This window comes from Ctenopharyngodon idella, chromosome 5 (genome assembly GCF_019924925.1).
Source record: "Ctenopharyngodon idella isolate HZGC_01 chromosome 5, HZGC01, whole genome shotgun sequence".
NCBI classification, from domain to species: domain Eukaryota; kingdom Metazoa; phylum Chordata; class Actinopteri; order Cypriniformes; family Xenocyprididae; genus Ctenopharyngodon; species Ctenopharyngodon idella.
In genome coordinates this window covers 27,460,360-27,482,188 of record NC_067224.1, presented here as the reverse complement: position 1 = coordinate 27,482,188, position 21,829 = coordinate 27,460,360, and the positions used below count along the sequence as shown (strand labels likewise).

General features: G+C 36.7%; 3 protein-coding genes across 9 annotated transcripts in view; 2 read left to right on the top strand and 1 right to left on the bottom strand.

The window, feature by feature from the left end:
• Positions 1–3,589, top strand: part of arvcfb (ARVCF delta catenin family member b) — a 137,712-nt gene extending 134,123 nt beyond the window's left edge. For all 7 annotated transcript variants that reach the window (XM_051892695.1, XM_051892694.1, XM_051892692.1 and 4 more), the window contains one exon: positions 1,023–3,589. The gene's annotated coding sequence lies outside the window, so the exon portion shown is untranslated. The remainder of the gene's footprint in view (positions 1–1,022) is intronic.
• naaladl1 (N-acetylated alpha-linked acidic dipeptidase like 1) lies at positions 2,629–12,133 on the bottom strand. The gene is made up of 18 exons (XM_051892701.1): positions 11,306–12,133; positions 10,997–11,169; positions 10,677–10,798; positions 9,471–9,590; positions 9,150–9,339; positions 8,968–9,061; positions 8,770–8,874; positions 8,591–8,676; positions 7,282–7,401; positions 7,013–7,098; positions 6,853–6,916; positions 6,699–6,766; positions 6,525–6,613; positions 6,339–6,432; positions 6,178–6,259; positions 5,882–6,055; positions 4,436–4,528; positions 2,629–4,288 (listed from the first exon to the last, which is right to left on the bottom strand). The coding sequence occupies exons 1-17, from the start codon at positions 11,500–11,502 to the stop codon at positions 4,521–4,523; spliced, it is 1,872 nt and encodes a 623-aa protein (XP_051748661.1). The 5' UTR covers positions 11,503–12,133; the 3' UTR covers positions 2,629–4,288; positions 4,436–4,520.
• A 198-nt stretch (positions 12,134–12,331) lies between these two features.
• On the top strand, positions 12,332–21,645 carry erap1b (endoplasmic reticulum aminopeptidase 1b). Its single transcript, XM_051892700.1, has 19 exons — positions 12,332–12,503; positions 13,739–14,253; positions 14,376–14,514; positions 14,663–14,797; positions 14,934–15,054; positions 15,136–15,290; positions 15,435–15,548; positions 15,695–15,826; positions 15,927–16,058; positions 16,299–16,382; positions 16,474–16,631; positions 17,171–17,250; positions 17,680–17,863; positions 18,032–18,188; positions 19,513–19,697; positions 19,818–19,979; positions 20,870–21,010; positions 21,088–21,169; positions 21,266–21,645. Exons 2-19 carry the CDS (start codon positions 13,760–13,762, stop codon positions 21,434–21,436), a joined length of 2,826 nt encoding a protein of 941 aa, XP_051748660.1. The 5' UTR covers positions 12,332–12,503; positions 13,739–13,759; the 3' UTR covers positions 21,437–21,645.
• The last annotated feature ends 184 nt before the right edge of the window (positions 21,646–21,829 follow it).

Below are 21,829 nucleotides of genomic sequence, written 5' to 3'. Positions count from 1 at the left end.
TCAGAAATCATTCTAATATGTTGATTTGGTGCTCAAAATACATTTCTTATCAGTGTTGACAACAGTTGTGCTAAGTTAATATTTTTGTGGGAACAATAAAGCATTTTTAAGGATTCTTTGATAGATAGAAAGTTCAAAAGGACATAATTTCTTTGAAATGGCAATCTTTTGTAACATTATAAAGGTCTTTGGTGTCACTTTTGATAATTTTACTGCATTCTTGCTGAATAAAAGTATTCTTTTTTTAAACCCCTTAGCATTCCTTTTAAATTTGCCTAAAACGCTAAAAAGTTTTACCCAAAGTAAACTGCATGCTGCTCTTAAACCATTTGGAGTATATGCATGGTTTTGTTCTCTTTTGAAAGGTATGTGTACCACAGGCTTTGCAGTGGAATGCTAACAGGTTAAACTGACCCCAAACTTTTAATTCGGAGTGTATTTTAATTTGTTTCATGTGGAAAGTGGACTTAACTGACCAAAATAAACTGCGTCATCAAGTTCTCATGGCCAGTGCTGCCTTCTCTGGGTTAGCATCACCATCGCCTGTTTATTTTCACTCTCATGCTTGGCAAATATCTACTCATCATTCTTGCATTCTTCATCCCATACTGTATCTGTCTTGCAGAAAACCATTATCACTTCAATCCTGGCCTTTGAAACATGTAGAATTCGATCATGTCTATAGAGGATCTTATTAGTTTGTGATTCATGAAAACAAATTTGGGTAAAGAAAGTTTTGTTTAAACATAATATCATATTTTCTTTTTGTAACTTTGGCTACATGGTTTAGATCTGGTAAGTTATGTAGAGACAACATGTCCTTAGTTTCAACATCCTAAAAATCATCCATCATTCAATCACATGCTCACTTTCATTTTGCAAACATATTCTTATGCATGTTTAATGTAATCAGGTATTTGTTCTGTGACCATAATAGAAACAGCTTTCATTAGAACACAGATTTTCATGTAGTCTGATGTTGTCATCTGATACCTGTGGCTCTCCTGCCCTCTCCGCTGCAGGCTTAGCTCGCAACAGCGCTACATCTTACCACACAAGGATTTCACGAGTCACCACTGCCATTAACCGCAGAGCTCACCGTGATGTGGACTCATCCGAAGACTTTTGCCTAAAAGAGCGAGAGATACAAACTTTCATTCAACAGCCAGTATTTTGAGATTTCTGTGAAAAGGAAAAAAAACAGTTTGAAAAAGAAAAAAAAAATACCACTTCTCATATGTACATTCCCACTGGACATAGTGTACCCAGAACTGAGGATTTGCAGGAATGATGGATGGATTGAGTGTACAGGAAGTGCTGTCTTGGACGTGGACGTGTATTGGAAAGAATTGGATTGAGGGGGAAGAGGAAATAATAAAAAAAAAAAAACTATTTTTATGTCAAAACAAAAAAATATATAATTTTGCCTATATTATTTTTGTTGTACGTTTCTGCCTGATTACTGTTTGTTTTGTGGATTTGTTTTCCCCAGAAGTGCAGTGAATTGTGACTCTTTTTTTTTCTTTTTCATTTTGTAGAGTTAATGAAAGTTTGGGTTATCTAAAATAGTTGAGGACACTTGTGAAGGATTAAAAGGAAAGGTTTTTTTTGTTTTACAACGGTGTGGGGACACATGCAATGTCCGGGGGGTCTATATTGAAATGCACGCTTTGCGATTTCTGTGTGCTGGCTTCATAAAGCAACTTTAAAGACATATTATCACTGTGTTTGTTTCTTCTCACTGAGAACACTGATATCTGCTCATAGCGGAGCTGAAGAGAGGAGAGCTGCTGCGCTTTCAGCCGGTTCGGTCTGCTGATCCTGTATTCCCCTTGACATGTCGAGCTGCAGAGGCATGCTGGGTAACACTGGCACTTACCAGCTTTTGCTTTGGTTTATTTAATAAGGGGTAATGAGAAAAAAAAGATCTATTTGTTAATATGTAGATTGTGGTATGAGGGATAGTAGGAGGATTCACTTGCTCCTGTTGTCATAAAGTAGATTTTAAAAGCATTTTATATTTTTGTTGTTTTATAAATGTATATTAGGTTACAAAGAGAAAAAAGAGTGGGGAAAAATCACAATCTTCTTTATAACATTAATAGATGTTGAATCCATAACAGTTTGTTCAGAACACATTCAGTATTCCGTACATGAAGCATGGCCATGTTTGTATAAAAATTAATAATAATAATATAATAAAAAGATCATTGCTTTAGTTAAATGTTTATCAAAGGCTGTAGAGTCATTCTCATTGTCTATTTATATTTTTTATTTTTTACATCTTGCTTTGTTAAATGGGAGCATTTATTTTCAGTGTTCTTTTTTTTTTCTTCAATTGGAAAACATGTTTAAAATGATCTGAATGGTTGACACCAGAAAAGACAAGGAATTACAGAAGAGGAATCAGGGATAGACACTACCTTTCATTTCAGCTCTTATGCAAGCCAAAATACTTTGACATAAAACTGTATCTCTTGAGTACAACAAAAAAAGCATGACAAAGTTTTAATGTTGTTTTCATTCCTTTAGTTTTATGTATTTGTAAATTGGATATTACAATCTGGACACTGAGATGAGAAAAAAAGCAAATGCTGTAAATGTTCCACCTGTCAATGTGTTAAAAAATTATTATTTTTTTTTTATATAAATACATAAAAACGGACAAACACTGACATACCAAGTAGGATGAAAAATTTTGTTTTTATTCCAGGCTGTTTCCATGTAATGTGAGGCAAGCAACACGCGTCTGCTTTATCATCTGATTTCTGTCATGTGACTCTATATAACTCTCTATAGCAAGGATTTTTTTTCATAGTGTTTTAACAGAGACTCCTAATAACAAAATAACTGTAATAATTTTCACTTTTGAAGATGAAATGTTGTGTACATTCACATCGAGATCTTTAGCCTTGTGTATGTTCATTATTAATATTTGACTGTCTGTTCCTGACTGCCTTTTTGCAGAATACAACCAAAGGATTTTGGTACCGTGTAGTACGAGAGGTTCCCGGAGTGTGAATTTGCATCAGATTGTATATTTCTAGAAAAAAAAAAAAGATGTTGAAATGGATACTATTGTAGATATCATTAATTCAGAGCATCAAAATTCAGTATGTGTACAACTTGGTAGCAAATGTGTTTGTAACTATCATGTGCCTTAACCTTTTTCCATGTTAGATAAAAAATGATAAGTGTGTTTTATATGTTTTATTGGTCCCTAACTGCTCTTTCTCTCTCTCTCTCTCTCTATCTCTGTCTCTTTTACATACAAACACACACACACACCTCCTCTCTCTGGCTCCTCCCACTTTCACTCACTCTGTGTTCTCAATGTAGTCTAGACTGGTGGTGGGTTTTTGCCTTGTATTACATTGTATTATAAACTTTTAAAAGATAGAGACATTAAAAGGGTTTGATTATATAGTTGTTAATGCTTTCCTAGCACTCAAGAACAATGCCACAGTGACCGAATGTATTGTTAATTTTACTAATACCCAGAAGAGAGAATTGCTCTTGTTAAAGAAAAATCCAGGTTTGTAGAGTATCACTTTGGTGTGTTTTCAATAAATCATGCCTGAAAACAGTGCATTCTGTGTGCTTTTTTCTTTTCCTCCTAATTTAAAGGGATAGTGCAAAAAAAAAACAAAAAAAACACAATTCTGTTGTTGTTTTGGACACCATTGACATTCAGTGTACAGATAAAAAAAGTTGTTGAAAATGTTCTTTCATGTTCCACAGAAGAAATTAAGTCATACAGATCTTGATATCATGTGGGTGAGTAAATGATGACAGAATTTAAATTTTTTGGTGAACTATCCCTTTAATAAATTTCAGTCTTCATTGCAGGCAAATTATGTTTTTACTACAAACAACTTGTCAAACGATTTTTTATCAGAAAACAGGTTTTTGTTTAATAGTGCACTAGGAATCTGCTGGGAGTGGTAGTTTAGAATTCTTTTACATTTGTACATGATTTTTTACATCTGTACACTCTCTGACAGCAGAAAAAATATTCAATTTAAAATGTCTAGGAATTTTATTTGGCAAAAACAGTAAATATTTCTCCCTCTCTTTGTGGAAATGTTAAAGTCTGAAGTTCAGCGTGCATTAAATCACATCATCCAGTGTGTGTGCAGCTCCTGCGATGGCCTGTGTGACGATGGATAAGTGTTTATGAGCCTGATCCCAGTCTTTCTTCAGCCCGGTGCTCTCAGCCTGCTCTACTGCATCTGCCAGGCCGGGGAAGGTGGGCACACTCGATGACCTCGACGCCCATATCACGTGCCTGTGTGATGCCAGAGAGCATTAGAAATGATTGCGAACAGGTGTGACATCAGCTTGAACAAATAGAGGGTGGTCAGTGGGATGCTAATTATTATTCATGAGGGACTGGTCATTAGTAGCAGGATGTTTTAATAATGCTGCTTCATACCTGAAAGCATATTTTTCTGGGAACGCTAATGGGTCAAGAAAAGCCCTGTCCAGCAGCATGAGCTGGTCGTTAATTCTGCGAGCCTTCAGAGGCCTGTTGTGAAGACAGAAGTAATTTTTATGCTGTTATGTACCATTGACACCAGAGCAGGTTAGCAGGTTTTTTACATCACTTTAACCCTATAAAAGCCTACTGTATCATATTTGATGCATACATTTATAAGGTCTCTAAATGATCAACGTGAGCAAAAAAAAAAATCTGTAAAACTGGTTGTATACAGTCTACTACATGCCTTCTGTTGTCTGATTGATAGTTCATACTTTCTTAGCCTTTTTAATATAATTTTAAAATGCCACTCTTCAGGTTGTGGTACACGTCTTTTTTCAGATTTTTATGAAGTTAATGTAAAAATAATTTTTATATTGTTAATAATATTTAAAGATGAACACTTACTAGACTGAAGCAACTTAGGTTTACTTGATTATCCAGGCATAGTTTTGGCAGCGGCTATTTGCACTAAGTGCAAATAGCAATAGATAAGTGTAAATAGCAATTAGATGCTATTTACACTAAGTGAAAATAGCAATATATTCTATTTACACTAAGTGACAATAGCAGCATTTTCTTAGCGATATGCTATTTACACTAGGTGAAAATAGCGATAGATTCTATTTACACCATGTAAAATATCAGTTCTTTGCAATAAGAGTAAATAGTAATTAGATTCTATCTATACTTTATATTGGCAGATACTATTTGCATCTTAGTATTTTTGTACATTAACAGGATACAATAATATCATAGAGTATAAATGATTATATTTATTAAAATTATTAAATGGATGCTGCCTTATTGGGAGAATAAAAACCCTCCCTACACCTTCCCCTAACCCTACCCAATAAACACTTTTAATATTATTAAACAGTCGTTCGCAGTTTATTTCCACTTTTAGAGCCGTATTTGCATTTTTATTGAAAATAAATGCGAGCTAGGCCAAAGGCGGATTCGAACCCGCGTCGATCGCGTTATGCACATCTTTCTTAAAACTTGAGTGGTCCAACCAGATGTTGGTGGGCGGAGCTAGTGTAAATAGTGTTTGCCAACAAGGGATGCTATTTGCACTTAGTGTAAATAGACATTCCGCATAATTTTTTAGGAAAATCATGGTAAAAATTTGAGCATCAAATATAACTGTTCATACTGTTTACAGTATATTCACTTTTTGTAAGTAGTCTACTTTTGCTCAGTTTTTGTTCCGCTAAATAAAATTAAAACAGCTTTCTTCAAGGATTCTGGGATGGGAAAAAGTGCTCATTGCCACTTTGACACTTACACACTTCCATCACTCTCAGCTTGTATTAACTTTTAGGTTGACAAAATTCAATTACGATTAGGAAAAAGGCAACATTTCCCTCTTCCAAAACAGTTTGAATCTTGTTAGCTCACCCATAGAGATTCCATTAGCTGCAAGTTTTTCCTCAAAGGCTGTAACCGCCTGACTGAGGTACTGCTCCAGACTTTCTGCATAGTCACTGCAGTTAAAAGGCAACAGAAGACTGTCAGCCAATCGCACCAGCACATTCCCAGCTGTCCTGGCAACTGCCTGGTGACTTGTGAAACCTGCATAACGAAAAGTCATTTGAATTTAAAATAGAACAGACAAGAACAGGCTGATAAGTATGTTTTAGTATTAAATAGTAAATATATATTGTCTCATTTGAGAACCTTAGTATTCATTTCACCTGGATCAATGTACGTAGATGCATAGTCAAAGGTGTCATAAGCGGTGTGGTAGGCTGGGTAGATGCGCGCTCTTGTTTTGCTCTGCAAAGTGATCAAGAATATGTTGTTATTATCAATCAACTTTTTTTAATGCCAAGTGGTTGATTGCCTTAGCACATACCCCGTCATAATAATAGGAAATGTCCATAGAAGTTATTCCAAGGTAGTGTATAAAAGCAGCGTAATCACTTCCTGCTCCTGTCAAGAAGCCCACACTGCAAATACAATTAACAATATTGAGAATTAATACTTTACCAGTCATGGTGCTATAACTATGAGCTACTATTGTGGAATAATAAGAGCATACTTTGGTATAATCCCATAATTTGGACTGGTTCTGTTGTAATATTGTATCCAGTTATCATAGACTGATTTGGTTGTTCCAGGTGCATTTACCTGAAAGCACATGACTCGTAAAAGCCTTATGAAGGACATGAAAGTCACACTTCAGGTAAGGTAATATACAAGGCTTGTTCCTCACCTGTTTGGAGGCAGTAAAAAGCACACTCTGTGCTGCTGGAGAAGCAGAAGCCTTTAGAGTGGCATTCGCTGTGGTGGACATAGAGCATTTCAGCAAGTGGAACACAGGATGAAAGTAATATTCTGACTGAAAGAGGAAAAACATCAACTCGTACCAAACACTGAGATGTCCACGTTGATGTACGCCACAGTGCGTTCACTCAGCTTACTGAAGTACTCCTGAAAATGGACAATGCTTTCAACACCAAAATGGTAAAATCTTTCATGCTCTAATTCCAGTTTTTAGTAATGCTACTGATGTCTTTATTAGCAAACCTCTGTGTATTCTGCAGATCCAATAAGGCCAAATTCTTCAGCTCCCCAACTGCCAAAGATAATGGACCGCCGAGGTCGCCATTTCCCTTTCAGGTAGAAAATTACGGTTTGATTTTGACTAGAATTTGATAAATCACACTATATGCACTGTATGTATCTCTAGACCACCTTGTCCCATAGCAAAGTACTTCATTTGGGTCACTACAACCAGCCCTAAAGTAACATTTGATGGCAATTTCAGTTGTTATCTGGATGTCATTAGGCCTCACCTTCCTTCACCATCTTCCCCAGCACTCTGGTGATCTCTAGCATCACTGCTGTGCCGCTGCTGGGGTCGATGGCTCCGTGAACCCAGCTGTCCCTGTGGTTCCCATAGATGACATACCTGTCTGAACAACATACATACAGAAATACAGTTTGCAAATGTAATTTATTAGTTCACAAATACAGTGACCTCAAAATGTCTTTACCTTAAATAACAAAATGCTTCAACAAGAAAAAATGCAGTAAACACTGTAATATGGAGAAATACACTGCCCGGCCAAAAACAAAAATTCGCTGTTTGTATTTTAATAGGCAAATACTTAAGAGTCTATGGATGGATCATTATTACAGTGATTATTATGTTTCTAGCATGTTATATGTTTAGCAACGGTTCTTTTAACCCTAAAAGATGGAGTGTGTAGCTTTTCATTTCTTAAACAACCATTAAGATGTATCATATCCATATTCCAGGATGACAATGTCAAGATTCACCTGGGTTAAAATTGTGAAAGAATTGTTGGGAGGGAGCATGAAGAATCATTTTCACACATGAATTGGCACCTTAACCTCAGTGTAAGTCTTTGGGATGTGCTGGAGGAGACTTTACAGAGTGCTCACCTCTTGCATTGTAAATACAAGATCTTGACCAAAAATGTATGCACCTCTTGATGGAAATAAATGTTGTGATGTTATTTCCATCAAGAGGTGCATCAATTTTTGGTCAAGATCTTGTATTGATAATGCAAGAGTCCTGCACTCTATAAAGTCTACTCCAGCACATCCCAAAGACTTTCCATGAAATTAAGGTCTGGACTCAGAGGTGCCAATTCATGTGTGAAAATGATTCTTCAGGCTCTCTGAACCATTCTTTCACAATTTTAACCCTGGTGAATCTTGACATTGTCATCCTGGAATGTGGCCATGATACATCTTAATACATGGTTGTTTAAGAAATGAAAAGCTACACACTCCATTTTTAAGGGTTAAAAGAACCGTTGCCAAACATATAACATGCTAGAAACATAATAATCACTGTAATAATGATCCATTCATAGATTCTTAAGTATTCAAATCCAAACACTGACTTTTTTTTTTTTGGCCGAGCAGTGTGTTGTTACCATATAAAATAACTGTTTCTATTTGAATATATTTTAAAATGTAAACTATTCCTGTGATGGCAAGGCTGAATTTTCGGCAGCCATTACTCTAGTCTTCAGTGTCACATCCTTTGGTGCTCAAGCTAGATTTCAGACATTTTTAATGTGTGACTTAGGTGTCCAAATAATTTCTATGACTATGACAAATATAACTTACCTGGCTCCACACTGCCTCGGATTACTCCCATAACATTCGCTGAATTTTCCAGCCTCTCTGTGTTATAAATGTCCAAGTGTACATTGCTGACAGACAAAACAAAACATTATTTTCATTTTGTAACCATACTTGTTCAAGCATTGGAAGATATATATTGGGCACAAATATGCAGCATTTACCTGTTGTTTAAGGAAGACGTGGGTTTGAACCCTGGCCCACCAAGTTTGTATATGCAGTTAAGTGAGCCTTGCCATTCATCAGGGGCATTGTCCCCATCAAGCTCACTGTCACAGATAATTCAGTCGGAATTAGAAGGAAACATTCTAAAAAGGAGGTAACTAAAGAAATAAGAAGTATGTTTAAACAGTTACGCTTACCAGATTAATATTTCAGCATCCTCAAACCCTATTGGCTGTGCTGGAATTGGTGGAATACCCGTTATGTCTTCTTTTGGTCTTCTGTAGGTATCATCTACAAACGAAACCATTTACATCTGTTGTTGTTTATGTATCATATGAAATATAACTTATGTGTTTTCATGTAAAAAATCACCGGTTACCTTTTGCAGCTAGGTAAGGTGTTAACAAGTCTCCAAAGTCAATGTTGTATGAGCCTCGCTCGACGCCAGAGGGTGGCAGATACCAGGAGTGAGGGTAGGTTTCACTTTCTGACACCAGGCCATCATTAATGTCATATGGCTCAGTATAGACCAGCACCCCAACAATTCCGAACTTGGCTGCATTTATAGCCTGTTATATTCATGTCACAGGAGAGTAAATATGTTTTTATGCATTCAAGGCGATAAAACTACTAACAGTCTTCTAAACTGATACCCTCATGCTGCATTTTCCTTTTTAAAATTTAACTAGTGTTTTCTCACTTTTTTCGATCTCCCTTCTCCTCCGTATCTGGTGATGGCGATGCATCCCGTCAGATTCAGTGTTTTGTTTAACAGCTCATAGTCACTCATTTTACCTTGGTTTGCATAGACAAGTTTTCCCTGCAAATAAAAGACATATGAGTCAATATATTGGACCATATCACAATTTGATTCAGACATAAGTTTCACTTCCATAATATCTAAAATTACATAATCATATCAGCTTTTGATAAAGTTAGTGATTAGCAAGATATGCGTACAATAAACTCATTTAAAAAGTCAATATAATGGAACAGTGAAAGAAAAAATATCTAGCTATCAGTAGATGATTTAACTCCAGTGACGTGGTGTGCGATAGCCTCAAAGGTCATTACACACCGTTTTGCTTTTTAAAACAATCAAGTGCAATAAAGACGATTGTATTCTCTTGCTCAGATATGTCATAAGTTATGCTGTGTCATTATGTAATAAGATAATAGGCTTTATGTCATGATAACATCTCCATCAGAGGAGGCGTTTTTAAAAATTAAAACAAAATGGAAAAACTGAGTAGAAAAGAAAATAATTGAAAGTGAAAAAAGTAATATAATAATTTATTAATTTATTAAATGCACAATGAGTTTCAAAAGTGTGGTGTCTGTATTTGTAATGTTTTTGAAAGAAATCCCTTATTCTTACCAAGGCTGCATTTATTTGATCAAAAATAATATTCTGAAATATTATTACAATTTAAAATATAATTTAAAATATAATATAATATATATTAAAATGTAATTTATTCCTGCAGTGCCATTACTTCAGTTTTAAGTGTCACATGATCCTTCAGAAATCATTCTAATATGCTGATTTGCTGCTCAACAAGCGTTTCTTATTATTATCAATGTTGAAAACTGTTTAATATTTTTGCAGAAACTGTAATACATTATTCTTTAAATAGAAAGATCAAAAGAACAGTATTTATTTGACATTATAAATGTCTTTACTGTCACTTTTGATCGATTTCATGTGTCCTTGCTGAACAAAAATATTAATTTCTTTCAAAAAAAAAAAACGTTTTTACTGACCCCAAACCTTTGAACGGTAGTGTATACTGTATACTACAGCTTTACGAATTAAATGGATGGATTATGCCAGTAAACTAAAACGATGTTTATTTAAAGAATATGTAAGTATTCATGAACTATGAAGCATATTAAGGCTGCACACCTTGACATTTCCTGCAGGGGAATATGCTGCGAAAGGCTGGACCACCTCTGGGTCCTCCTGGTCTGGTTTGTATGCTTTCTCTTTCTCTCTTGCCGTAAACAGGACTGTGTTTTCTGGATCAACTAAATAAAACAGAGAGTTTTTCATTCTTAAGTTTCCTATACATCATTAAATTTTTTGGATAATATATTATTTTGATCACATTCATTGTGTTAAAAGCAAATCTAAAATGTCACAATCTAGAGACTGTTCTCTATTCAGAACTAAAAATGTTATGCGTTGAATAGATATTCTATATATTGAATAGATATCTATCTTACCAACAGAGACTTTGTTGGGGTTTGTTTTGTTAGGGAATGACAGATACACCTTGTATTCCTCTCTCCATGCATTGTCCAAGCCTGTTTTGGGGTCCTGCCATCTCTTCAGCATAAAATCTACAGTTGCTTCATCTCCAGGTGTGGTGGCCATGTGGGGAACCTTACTCAGCTCCCTTTGGATAAAGAAGACAAAAATAAATTCTCAAATCAGCTGAAACAAACAACTCCATATGGATTGATGTTCTACAAAGCTGGCCATTTAATCGTTTTAGAATATTATACTCATGTGCTTCATTATAAATACTTTACCTGAGGTTCTCTTTAATTTCATTGGTGTCCAATTCTGCAAGGAATTTCTCAATGATACTTTCATCCACATCACGAGATGCATCCCGGACCCAGTCTGGCAATGAACTGCCCTTGTCAATGGCGAAGTGTCCCAACAGAATCCCTACAGTAAAAACCCCTGCCCCTGCGAGGAGACCCAACAACACCTCCTTAAGCATAATGTTTGAATGTCAGAGCCCTGCACCTTCTGAATGTCTAACCAGCTCTACCCTCCTCTAATAAAGCCTGTGACGAGAGTGGTGGGATAGTGGGTGTGAATTAACTGTTATGATCATAGTGACAAGATCATATGGATGAAATTATGCATTTTGTCCTTCTAACTGTCATTCTAAAATCCCTATTCCTGATAAGAGAGATTTAACTGAACCATAAAGTTTACTCATTAATGATTTTTTGTGAAATGTCATGGTGGACTTTATCTCCTGGCACTCTAGTCTCGGATTGACTGTAAAACTACATGTTCTAGTAATACATCTATGAATACACAACTGAGTTATAAGCATTGACAGTCACATTTTATGACCACCACCACCACAAAAAAAAGTAATATTCTTTAATCTCCACCATTACTGTAACAAATTTAAAAACTAAGAACTTTTTTTTGGTGCTCAAGGTCCCATTCTGCTGTTTTTCTTGTTTATACAATATGTCTAAAATGTTTACGGACTATGCACATAATAATGACAACTACTGACATTAAATCCCCATGTTTTTTTTCCTACTGACATTAAATTCCCATATTTTTTTCCATCTAATACTTTGGTTGGTTGGTTTGTTTGTTTGTTTAAAAATCACAATATTCAATGTCATCTTTCTTCTGTTGCAGGTCGAGTTCCACAGACTGGGGAACTGAGGGAGAGGATCTGGCAACATGCGTCCGCATGGTTACCACTTTGTATGCAACTTAACATATTAGCTGCTGATTGTAGGCTATTTATTTTTATTGTTACCTTAAATTATCCTCTTTAATACTACTGTTACTCAGTTATTGCACCGCCTTTAATTTAAAAATTTGCTTCCCATGATGCAAATGTTAAACAAGATTTCTATTTTCACTTTCACATTCATTGATTCGAAGTGCTCAGCTGAACCATAGCTGGATTCTTTTTTTTTTTTTGAACAGGTCGAGGATTTTAACTGAAAAGCGTAGTTCGTAATCGTAAGTATTTGTTCATATAAAGATATACTTGAACTTTATCTCTTGCACGTGACAATACCGTGCTTATGACGTTTGGTTATGTGTATTGCACGGCACGCGCAGTGCTGTTTCAGTTTACTTTGGACAAGGTGTCGTGCAAAGAAGCTAATTACCTAAAGTAGAATATCATTACATTTACAACGAATTTTTAAAAATATAATTTACTACCCCAAATGCTAAATGGCTACTGCATTCGCAGTGTCCGTTCTTTTGAGTCGGAAACCAGTCAGCAATTCAGTGACTGAACCGAAAACCGTCTCTGTCGGACATGTAAGACTAGTTGAAAAATTGTGAGCTGATTTATGATAGTGGAGCATTACGAACTGGAAATATTTACGACTTGACTGCAGGACATGAAGATTTTAAACCCGGAAGGCGAAATAGCGCGAATAAGTTCAAAATTTCCCCTTACAATTAAAAATGAACAGGTGCTAGTAATATGATGTGTAACACACATAGGCTACTTCCGTTAACATATCAGTTCACAAGTTTCGCCTGCCCATTCAGTCAGTTTGTGTTAATGGTAAACACAAACTTGGCTTGTGGTCCTCGAAGGAGGCTCGAACCCGAGGCTCGGCTAAACCTCCCTATAACAGTACTGCGCAGAGGGAGAATAAATAAGAGAAATAGAGGAGGAGATGGACAGGAGGAGGGATGCTGCAAGAATTGTCGCTAGGATGACGCAGTGACTGCTGCTTATATACGCTCGTAATGATGATTGACAGGACTGAATGTTTAGGCTCCTCCCGAACCTACGTTTAGAACTACATAAAATGTAGTTTAGTGTTTCATGACCCAGAGACAGTTGATTTTAACAAACAGTACTAAAACGTTAAAAAAAAAAAAAAAACGTTATTTTTAAATTATGTTTTATGAGCAGAATCATATCTGCAGCTAACAGATGTGTGAGACGTGAAATTACAATAAACACCCTTATTAACCACTTATTGGGATGTTTTAGAGTAGACGGTGCATGATTACGTCATGACGTAAACGAACTGTTCAAAAGAATCGATTCGCGGATTTGAGACTTCTCATAAAGGCGATATGCGTTGTCATTGTAATACACTTCCTCAAAAAATTACTTTTAAATCGGTTATGTTGAAAAAACAGAACTCAGTCTTTTTTGTTGAACTGATGGGCTTGTTTTATATTATCAGAATTTTTATAATATGTTTTTCCTTTACCTTTTACAGAGCTTCCAAGTAGTACTCGACATGAGTCGCTTTGCTCTGCTTGTGAATCTAATAACCCTTTCCATCATTCACATTTGGGCTGCAGTCGCTCAAGAGCCCAATACATTCCCTATATCAAGCAATGGAGAACCATTCCCATGGAACAAAATGAGACTTCCAGACACAGTAGCTCCCCTTCATTATCATCTTCTTATCCACCCCAACCTCACAAGTTTAGACTTTACTGGATTGGCGCAGATCCAAATTGAGGTGCATCAAGACACCAAGTTTATAATACTGCACAGCAAGGATCTTCAGATCTCCAATGCAAGGTTGCTAGGTTCAGATATGAATCAGCTGCAGCCCTTAAAGGTGCTAGAGTACCCATACTTCCAGCAGATTGCACTTATATCTGATAACGCGCTGCTAAAGAGAGGCCGTGTATATTCAATTGAACTGGGGTTTGCCGCCAACCTCTCTGAGAGCTTTCATGGATTTTACAAAAGCACATATCGCACCACCAAGGGAGACGTCAGGTGAGAAACCTTATGTAAACACTTAAGATTTTTAGTCAGTGTCTCTACAAGTGGCTCTGAAGTGTTTTATTTTTTTTATTTTTGGAAAAAATAATCTGTTAATGTGCCATTCACGTTTTCAGGGTTGTGGCTTCCACACAGTTTGAGCCGACTAGTGCCCGAGCAGCCTTTCCCTGTTTTGATGAACCTGCCTTCAAAGCAAACTTTTCCATGCGGATTCGCAGAGAAGCAAAGCATATTGCCCTCTCAAACATGCCTAAGGTGCTATAATATCTATAGAACCTGTTGATCAATCCTTCTGTATTCCATGTAAAACTTGAATTAATCATACTGCGACATGAACTATTAATCTGCCATGGGAAGACTCTGATTCTTCTGTTAAGCATACTCTTTTTTTTCTTTACTCCAGCTGAGAACATTAGAGCTGCCAGGCGGCCTGTTTGAGGACCAGTTTGATGTGAGTGTAAAGATGAGCACATACCTGGTGGCCTTCATTGTCTCTGACTTTCTCTCTATCAGCAAGACCAGTCAGCATGGAGTCCAGGTTAGAAGATGCTCCGTCTCAGATCATTAAAACCACTGAGTTAATGATAAAGCCCTGATGTACTGTAAGATCCCACCTCCAGCATTTATCACTTCTTGCCATCCTGCTAAATAGCATTTATTTGATGTGAATTTAGATTTCGGTATATGCTGTGCCAGAGAAGATCGACCAGGCAGAGTTTGCTCTGGATGCTGCAGTGAAGCTGCTTGACTTCTATGATGACTACTTTGATATTCCTTACCCTCTGCCCAAACAGGGTTAGCTGCATATTTTTGTCTACTATTTAACATGCAAAGGACAGATTTCTTGGCTCAACATTTATATAATCTGCTCCGTAGATCTTGCTGCTATCCCAGACTTCCAGTCTGGAGCAATGGAGAATTGGGGTCTGACCACCTACCGGGAATCAGCCCTTCTTTTCGACCCCCACAAGTCTTCTGCTTCTGACAAACTGGGCATCACAATGATCATCGCTCACGAACTGGCCCATCAGGTGAACTTATGACATTAACTGTTTTTTTTTTTTTTGTGTGTGTGTGTGTGTGTGTGTATAATGGGAGGTATTATATGATTCTAGTAAGTGACCAGTTGCTGTGGATAATCAGTGAATGGTTCATTCTGTGTCTTTTCTTGTCAGTGGTTCGGTAATCTGGTCACCATGCAGTGGTGGAATGATCTGTGGCTGAACGAAGGTTTTGCCAAGTTCATGGAGTTTGTGTCTGTTAACATCACCAATCCTGAACTGCAAGTTGTAAGTTTTTGTAAAATTGGTGGCCGTTGCTGCATTTCATTTTAGCTTTTGGCTTTTTATTTCCATAATGACAATTTTAAAAGCACTCAGCCAGAGTTGGTTGAAGATTTGTGCTAAATTGAACCCCAATCATCTTTGTGCAACAGGAGGATTATTTCCTGGGGAAGTGTTTTGAGGCCATGGAGGTGGACTCCTTAAGCTCCTCTCACCCTGTGTCCACGCCGGTGGAGAACCCTTCTCAGATACAGGAAATGTTTGATGATGTTTCCTATGACAAGGTGCATTATAAAACTTGGGAAAGCTTTCCAGTAAAAACATTTTTCTTTCTTGTCTTTCCAGCTTTTTAAAAGCATGTTACAGTTGTGAATGTCATTTCAGGGGGCTTGTATTCTGAACATGCTGAGAGAGTTTCTGTCCCCAGAGGCCTTTAAATTGGGCATTGTGAGATACCTGAAACGCTACAGTTACCAGAACACAGTCAATAGTAACTTGTGGGAAAGTCTAACCAATGTGAGTACTCTGCGGCAAACAGTGTGAGCTAATTCATTCGGAGCGGTCACATTTGCTGTTGTTCAGCAAATTTTCACATGTGAAATCCAGTCAATACATGCACAGTCAACACATAAGGAATTTTGCATAACGTTTTCTCTACTGAGATTTCACATAGTGTTCAAGCGCACCTTAAGAGTACAAGATCAGAATGTCTTACAATGTGTTGTAAGTGTTAACAACAGGTTTTCAATGTTATAGGTTTGTGACTCTGATGGTCTGGATGAGGGCAGACTGAAGGGTGATGAGTCTTGCCGGCGCTCAGTCTCAGACTCTGGAGCTTCTGTGAGTTTTTGCTTACATCATTAATCTAAACACATTATACACCGTTTTTAACTGGTGTTGTGATGTATTTCTGTGATATTGTATCTCTTAGAAATGGCACTCTGAGGATGAGCTGGATGTTAAGGCTATGATGGAAACATGGACATTGCAGGAGGGCTTTCCACTCATTACAGTGGAGGTCAAAGGTCGCGAAGTCAGACTAAGTCAAGAGCGTTACCTCAAGAGTGACGACCTTTCACAAACATCAAGGTTATTATTATCAAGTATCTACATTGTTTGTTTGTTTTTTCTTTGTTTTTAAGCCTGTTTAAACTGACAGTGATTTTATATTTTATGATTTTAGTGTTTATATTTTTGAAAATGAGATCACACTTAAGATGTACTGCAGGCCAATATAAGATGTCATTCTCTTCTGACAAGCAGTTTTCTTGCTGAGAAATCACCGGGGCAGCAGTGAATAATACATCATATCATGAACAAGATGAATGATTATCAATGCATGAAGTCTCTCAGAATGTTGAAAAAGTTTTGACACGTTTTTCCACACATCATTTTTAAAAGGATATTCTTGTATGTGGGCAGAGATAAATCATTTACAAAGTGAAATCACTCACAGTAACACAAATGTCTCCATTAGAAAGAATATTCGAAAACAGTATCTCACTCACAGGAGACACACTGGCACATTGAATCTGAACTAATTTGCTTAAACTTTTTTCAACTTGGAAACGGCCACATCGCATCGCCGGTGGCCACTGTCGCTCATGTTACCATGTTGCTGGTTACAGCTTCCTGTGGCACGTTCCATTGACTTACATTACCAGTGGCTCAACAACAGTGCACCGCTTCCTGCTGAAGACCAAAACAGGTATTTGTTTGAATACCATTATTTGACAACAATATTCATTTGTGCTATTATGATTTAGTAATATTGTATAATATAGTGTTTCATAATAATTTAATTATATTAGTTCAAGTTTTTTAAAATGTTATATTTAGAGAAAAAAAATGACTTCTCTAAACGACAAAAGCACTGACTGAATAATATGTGTGACAGATTACCATAAAACACAATAATGGTTCTTTATTGGCATCTATGGTTCTTTGAAGAACCTTAAACATTCATGTAACCTTTCCTTTGCACACAAGTTTCTTTATAGTGGAAAAATAGAAAAAATGGTTCTTCACTGAAAGGTTCTTTGAGGAATTCAGAATGGTTCTTGAATGAGATCACTGTGCATTATTTTTACGAGTGTAGCACTGAATTCTAACAGGTCTGTTGTATATGTCATTATAGACGTGCTGTATCTGCCGGAGGAGGTGGACTGGATCAAGTTTAATGTGGATATGAGTGGATATTACATCGTGCACTATGAGGGCTCTGGCTGGGATGACCTCATCAGGCTGCTCAAACACAATCACACGGCGCTCAGCAGCAACGACCGGGCCAGCCTCATCAACAACGCCTTCCAGCTGGTCAGGTCAGTCCTCAGTCTTCTGCATGTGGCTCTTATTGGTCAGTGGGAAGAAAATGTATCAGGAGTCAAACAAGTAGATCAAAAGTACTGCAGATCAGACAATAAAAGTGTTGGAAAGTAATCATGGCCTAGTTGATTTAAAAACATCCTCCCTCCTTGTGTTTTGGACAGTGTTGGTAAGCTTCCTCTGGATAAGGCTTTAGACCTGACCCTGTATCTAAGCAAAGAAACCGAGATTATGCCAGTGACACAGGGCTTCAGTGAGCTTGTGCCTCTGTACAAACTGATGGAGAAAAGAGACATGGTGGAGCTGGAAAACCAGATGAAGGTCAGTGAGGATTCATTGGATTCATTCATTCATGATTCAGGCTTGAAATCAGCTTCATTTCATCTGAGCAATTCTGAGAATCAGTTATAATTCATTTCATTTCATGATTTGCATAATTAATAGGATGTTGTTTAGTACAATCTCAGTGCTGTCAAATCAAAAGTTTGGGGCTGGTAATTTTTTTTTTTTTAAATAAATCTGTTATGCTCACCAAAACTGCATTTATTTGATCAAAAAGATGAAGCTGAATTTTCAGCAGTTGGGCTGCTTAATATTTTTGTGGAAACTGTAATGCATTTTATCTTTGATGAATAGAAAGTTCAAAAGAACAGTGTTTATTTGAAATAGAAATCTTTTGTAAGTTAAATTTCTTAACTGTCAATTTTAATCAATTGAATGTATATTAGCTGAATAAATAATATTAATAAGAAATTAATAATATTAATTTCTAACTGACCCCAAACTTTTAAACGATGGTGTAAATTATAAAATAATGGTATTTTGGTAAAATAAAATTTGGTATAGACTAGATTCCCAGGTCCATGTAAAATCTAGAGAAATTGTGATTTCAGGCCTAAAATAGTCCTGGAAGTTAATATAATTTTAAAAAGTGATGGAAAAGTGATGGAAAAATTCAAATTTCTGTAGCAAATATACATTTGGTCCCATATTATATTAAGTGTCTTTAACTACTATATACTAACATGTAATCATTTTATACAATGCACTTATTGTGTATATACATGTATTTACATGTACTTATATTTTTAAAAATACCTACATGTAATTACATCTATAATTACACTGTTGACCCTTCCCTTACCTTTTAACCCACCGTTAAACCTACCCATACCACCAAACCTGTCCCTAAACTTACCCGTATCCAACTCAATAGCAGCAAAAGTGTTTTGCAATACAATATGAACACAATACATTACACTGTAATACATTGTACTTATTTTTTGATGTAAGTACATAGTAGGTAAGGACACCCAATATAAAGTGTGACCATATTTTATTTTATTTTTTTAAAGTTTTGCTAAGCTATAAAATATTTAAATGGCTAGAAATTGCCCTTGGTGAGTGCAAATCTGATAATGTGATTTTTAAAAATCCTTATCCAGTAATCATGTATCACTATAAAAGTCAGGAAAATGTATTATTCAAAAAGTGTTTTTTTTTTTTTTTTTTTTTTTAACTCTTTATCATGCTTATGTAACGCACTTTAAATTACCATTGTGTATAAAATAAGTAATAAAAATGAACTTGCCATTCTGTTCATGCTGTAAGTGTAACAGATGTTGATTGTCTCTCTGTGGTCCAGGGCTACATACTGCAGCTGTTCAGGAAGCTCATAGACCAGCAGTCGTGGACTGATGATGGCTCTGTGTCTCAGAGGATGCTGCGGAGCTACCTCCTTCTGTTCGGCTGTGTGCGGGGTCATCCACCCTGTGTCAGCACCGCCACCCAGCTCTTCAACAAGTGGAGGGACTCAGATGGGAATATGAGGTCAGAGGCCATCTTTGTCTTTCCCTTCTCACAATTATTTTTTTACTCACTTGACACTGTTACCATTAAGAAGATAAAGAAAACTTTGGACTTTTTTTTTTTTGTCCGTCCGTCCTCTAGTCTTCCCAATGACGTTACTATGGCTGTGTTTTCTGTTGGGGCCCGGACTGAGGATGGCTGGGAATTCCTGTTTGAGAAGTACAAGGAGTCCATGTACATCTCGATGAAGAGCAGAATAAAGATGGCCCTCACGACCAGCCCTCTCGATCACAAGTTAAAATGGCAAGACATTTATATATACTCATCAGCTTAAGGATCAGTCCACTTTCAAATAAAAATTTCCTGATAATTTACTCACCCCCATGTCATCCAAGATGTCCATGTCCTTCTTTCTTCAGTCCAAAAGAAATTAAGGTTTTTGATGAAAACATTCCAGGATTTTTCTCCATATAGTGGACTTCAATGGCCTCCAAACGGTTGAAGGTCAAAATTACAGTTTCAGTGCAACTTCAAAGGGCTTTAAACAATACCAGACGAGGAATAAGGGTCTTATCTAGCGAAACAATGTCATTTTCTAAAAAAAAATAAAAATGTATACGCTTTATAGGCACAAATGATCGCATCACAAGTGCTTCCACCAGAACGCGATTCCGTATTCACGCCTTCCCTATTCAACTTACGGAACGAACGCGGCGCCAGTTCCGTTTTTTCCGTAAGTTGAATAGGGAAGGCGTAGGACATTTAGTGTAAGCTTTTTGAAGAATACGGAGTCGCGTTCTGGTGGAAGCACTTGTGATGCGATCATTTGTGCCTATAAAGCATATATATTTTGATTTTTTTTTTTTTTTTTTTTAGAAAATGACCGATCGTTTCTCTAGATAAGACCCTTATTCCTCGTCTGGTATCGATCGTTTAAAGCCCTTTGAAGCTGCACTGAAACTGTAATTTTGACCTTCAACCGTTTGGAGGCCATTGAAGTCCACTATAAGGAGAAAAATCCTGGAATGTTTTCATTAAAAACCTTAATTTCTTTTCGACTGAAGAAAGAAAGACATGGACATCTTGGATGACATGCGGGTGAGTAAATTATCAGGAAATTTTTATTTGAAAGTGAACTATTCCTTTAAAAAAATAAGTATAAATCACTAATGTCATCTTTTTCTTTCTGTCAGGATGATGGAGCAGAGTCTGGTGGGAGAGGTGATGAAGACTCAGGATCTGCCATATGTTGTAACGTCAGTCAGTAAAAATCCTAAGGCCTACAAACACGCATGGGACTTTTTACAAGCTAACTGGGACTCCCTGATTAAGAAGTGAGATACTGGTTTAATTAGGCACACGATAGTGGTATATTGTGAGCCCTTTTATGACTTGAAACATTTGTTTATAGGTTTGATCTTGGCTCACACTCCATAGCGCACATGGTAGTAGGAGTGACCAACCAGTATTCCACCAGAGAAATGCTAGCTGAGGTAGGTATTATATAGTTTATTGAACCAAACAAGTAATTAGGAGCTTTCATCAGTTTGTGATCAGATAACTCTGAGCGTTTTTCTCTACTCCGTCAGGTTCGTAGTTTCTTCAGTTCCTTGCGGGCTGAAACTGGAGCAGAACTGAGGTGTATTCAGCAGGCCCTGGAAAACATTGAAGAGAACATTCGCTGGATGGACAAGAACCTCCCACTGCTGAAGGCCTGGCTGCACAGACAATATGACCAGCACAAAAACATAGAGCTGTGAAGCACATGTTCTGTAAATGTGTCAAGGCATAGGTGTATACATTTTTTATGACAAGAATTTTGATTAGAACTTTGGTGTGCTAAAGTGTGTGATTCTGAATTTCTGAATATATATTTTTGAATAGCTGTACCATTTCTTATAAAGGTACAATTTAAGATTTTCATCTGTCCCCAAGCTGTAGTATTGAAATTAAAAGTATATGGATTGGATTACATTTGTAATAGCTTTTATTTTGTCATTAATACAGTTTTGTCCTTACAATGAACTGTTTTAACTCTTGAAAGCATAACTTTATGCTCCAACATTTCACATTTCCGATACAGATAACCAAATGTAATGATTAATTTTACATTATAAGCGATTTATCTTAGATGATAACCACATTGTTCAGTG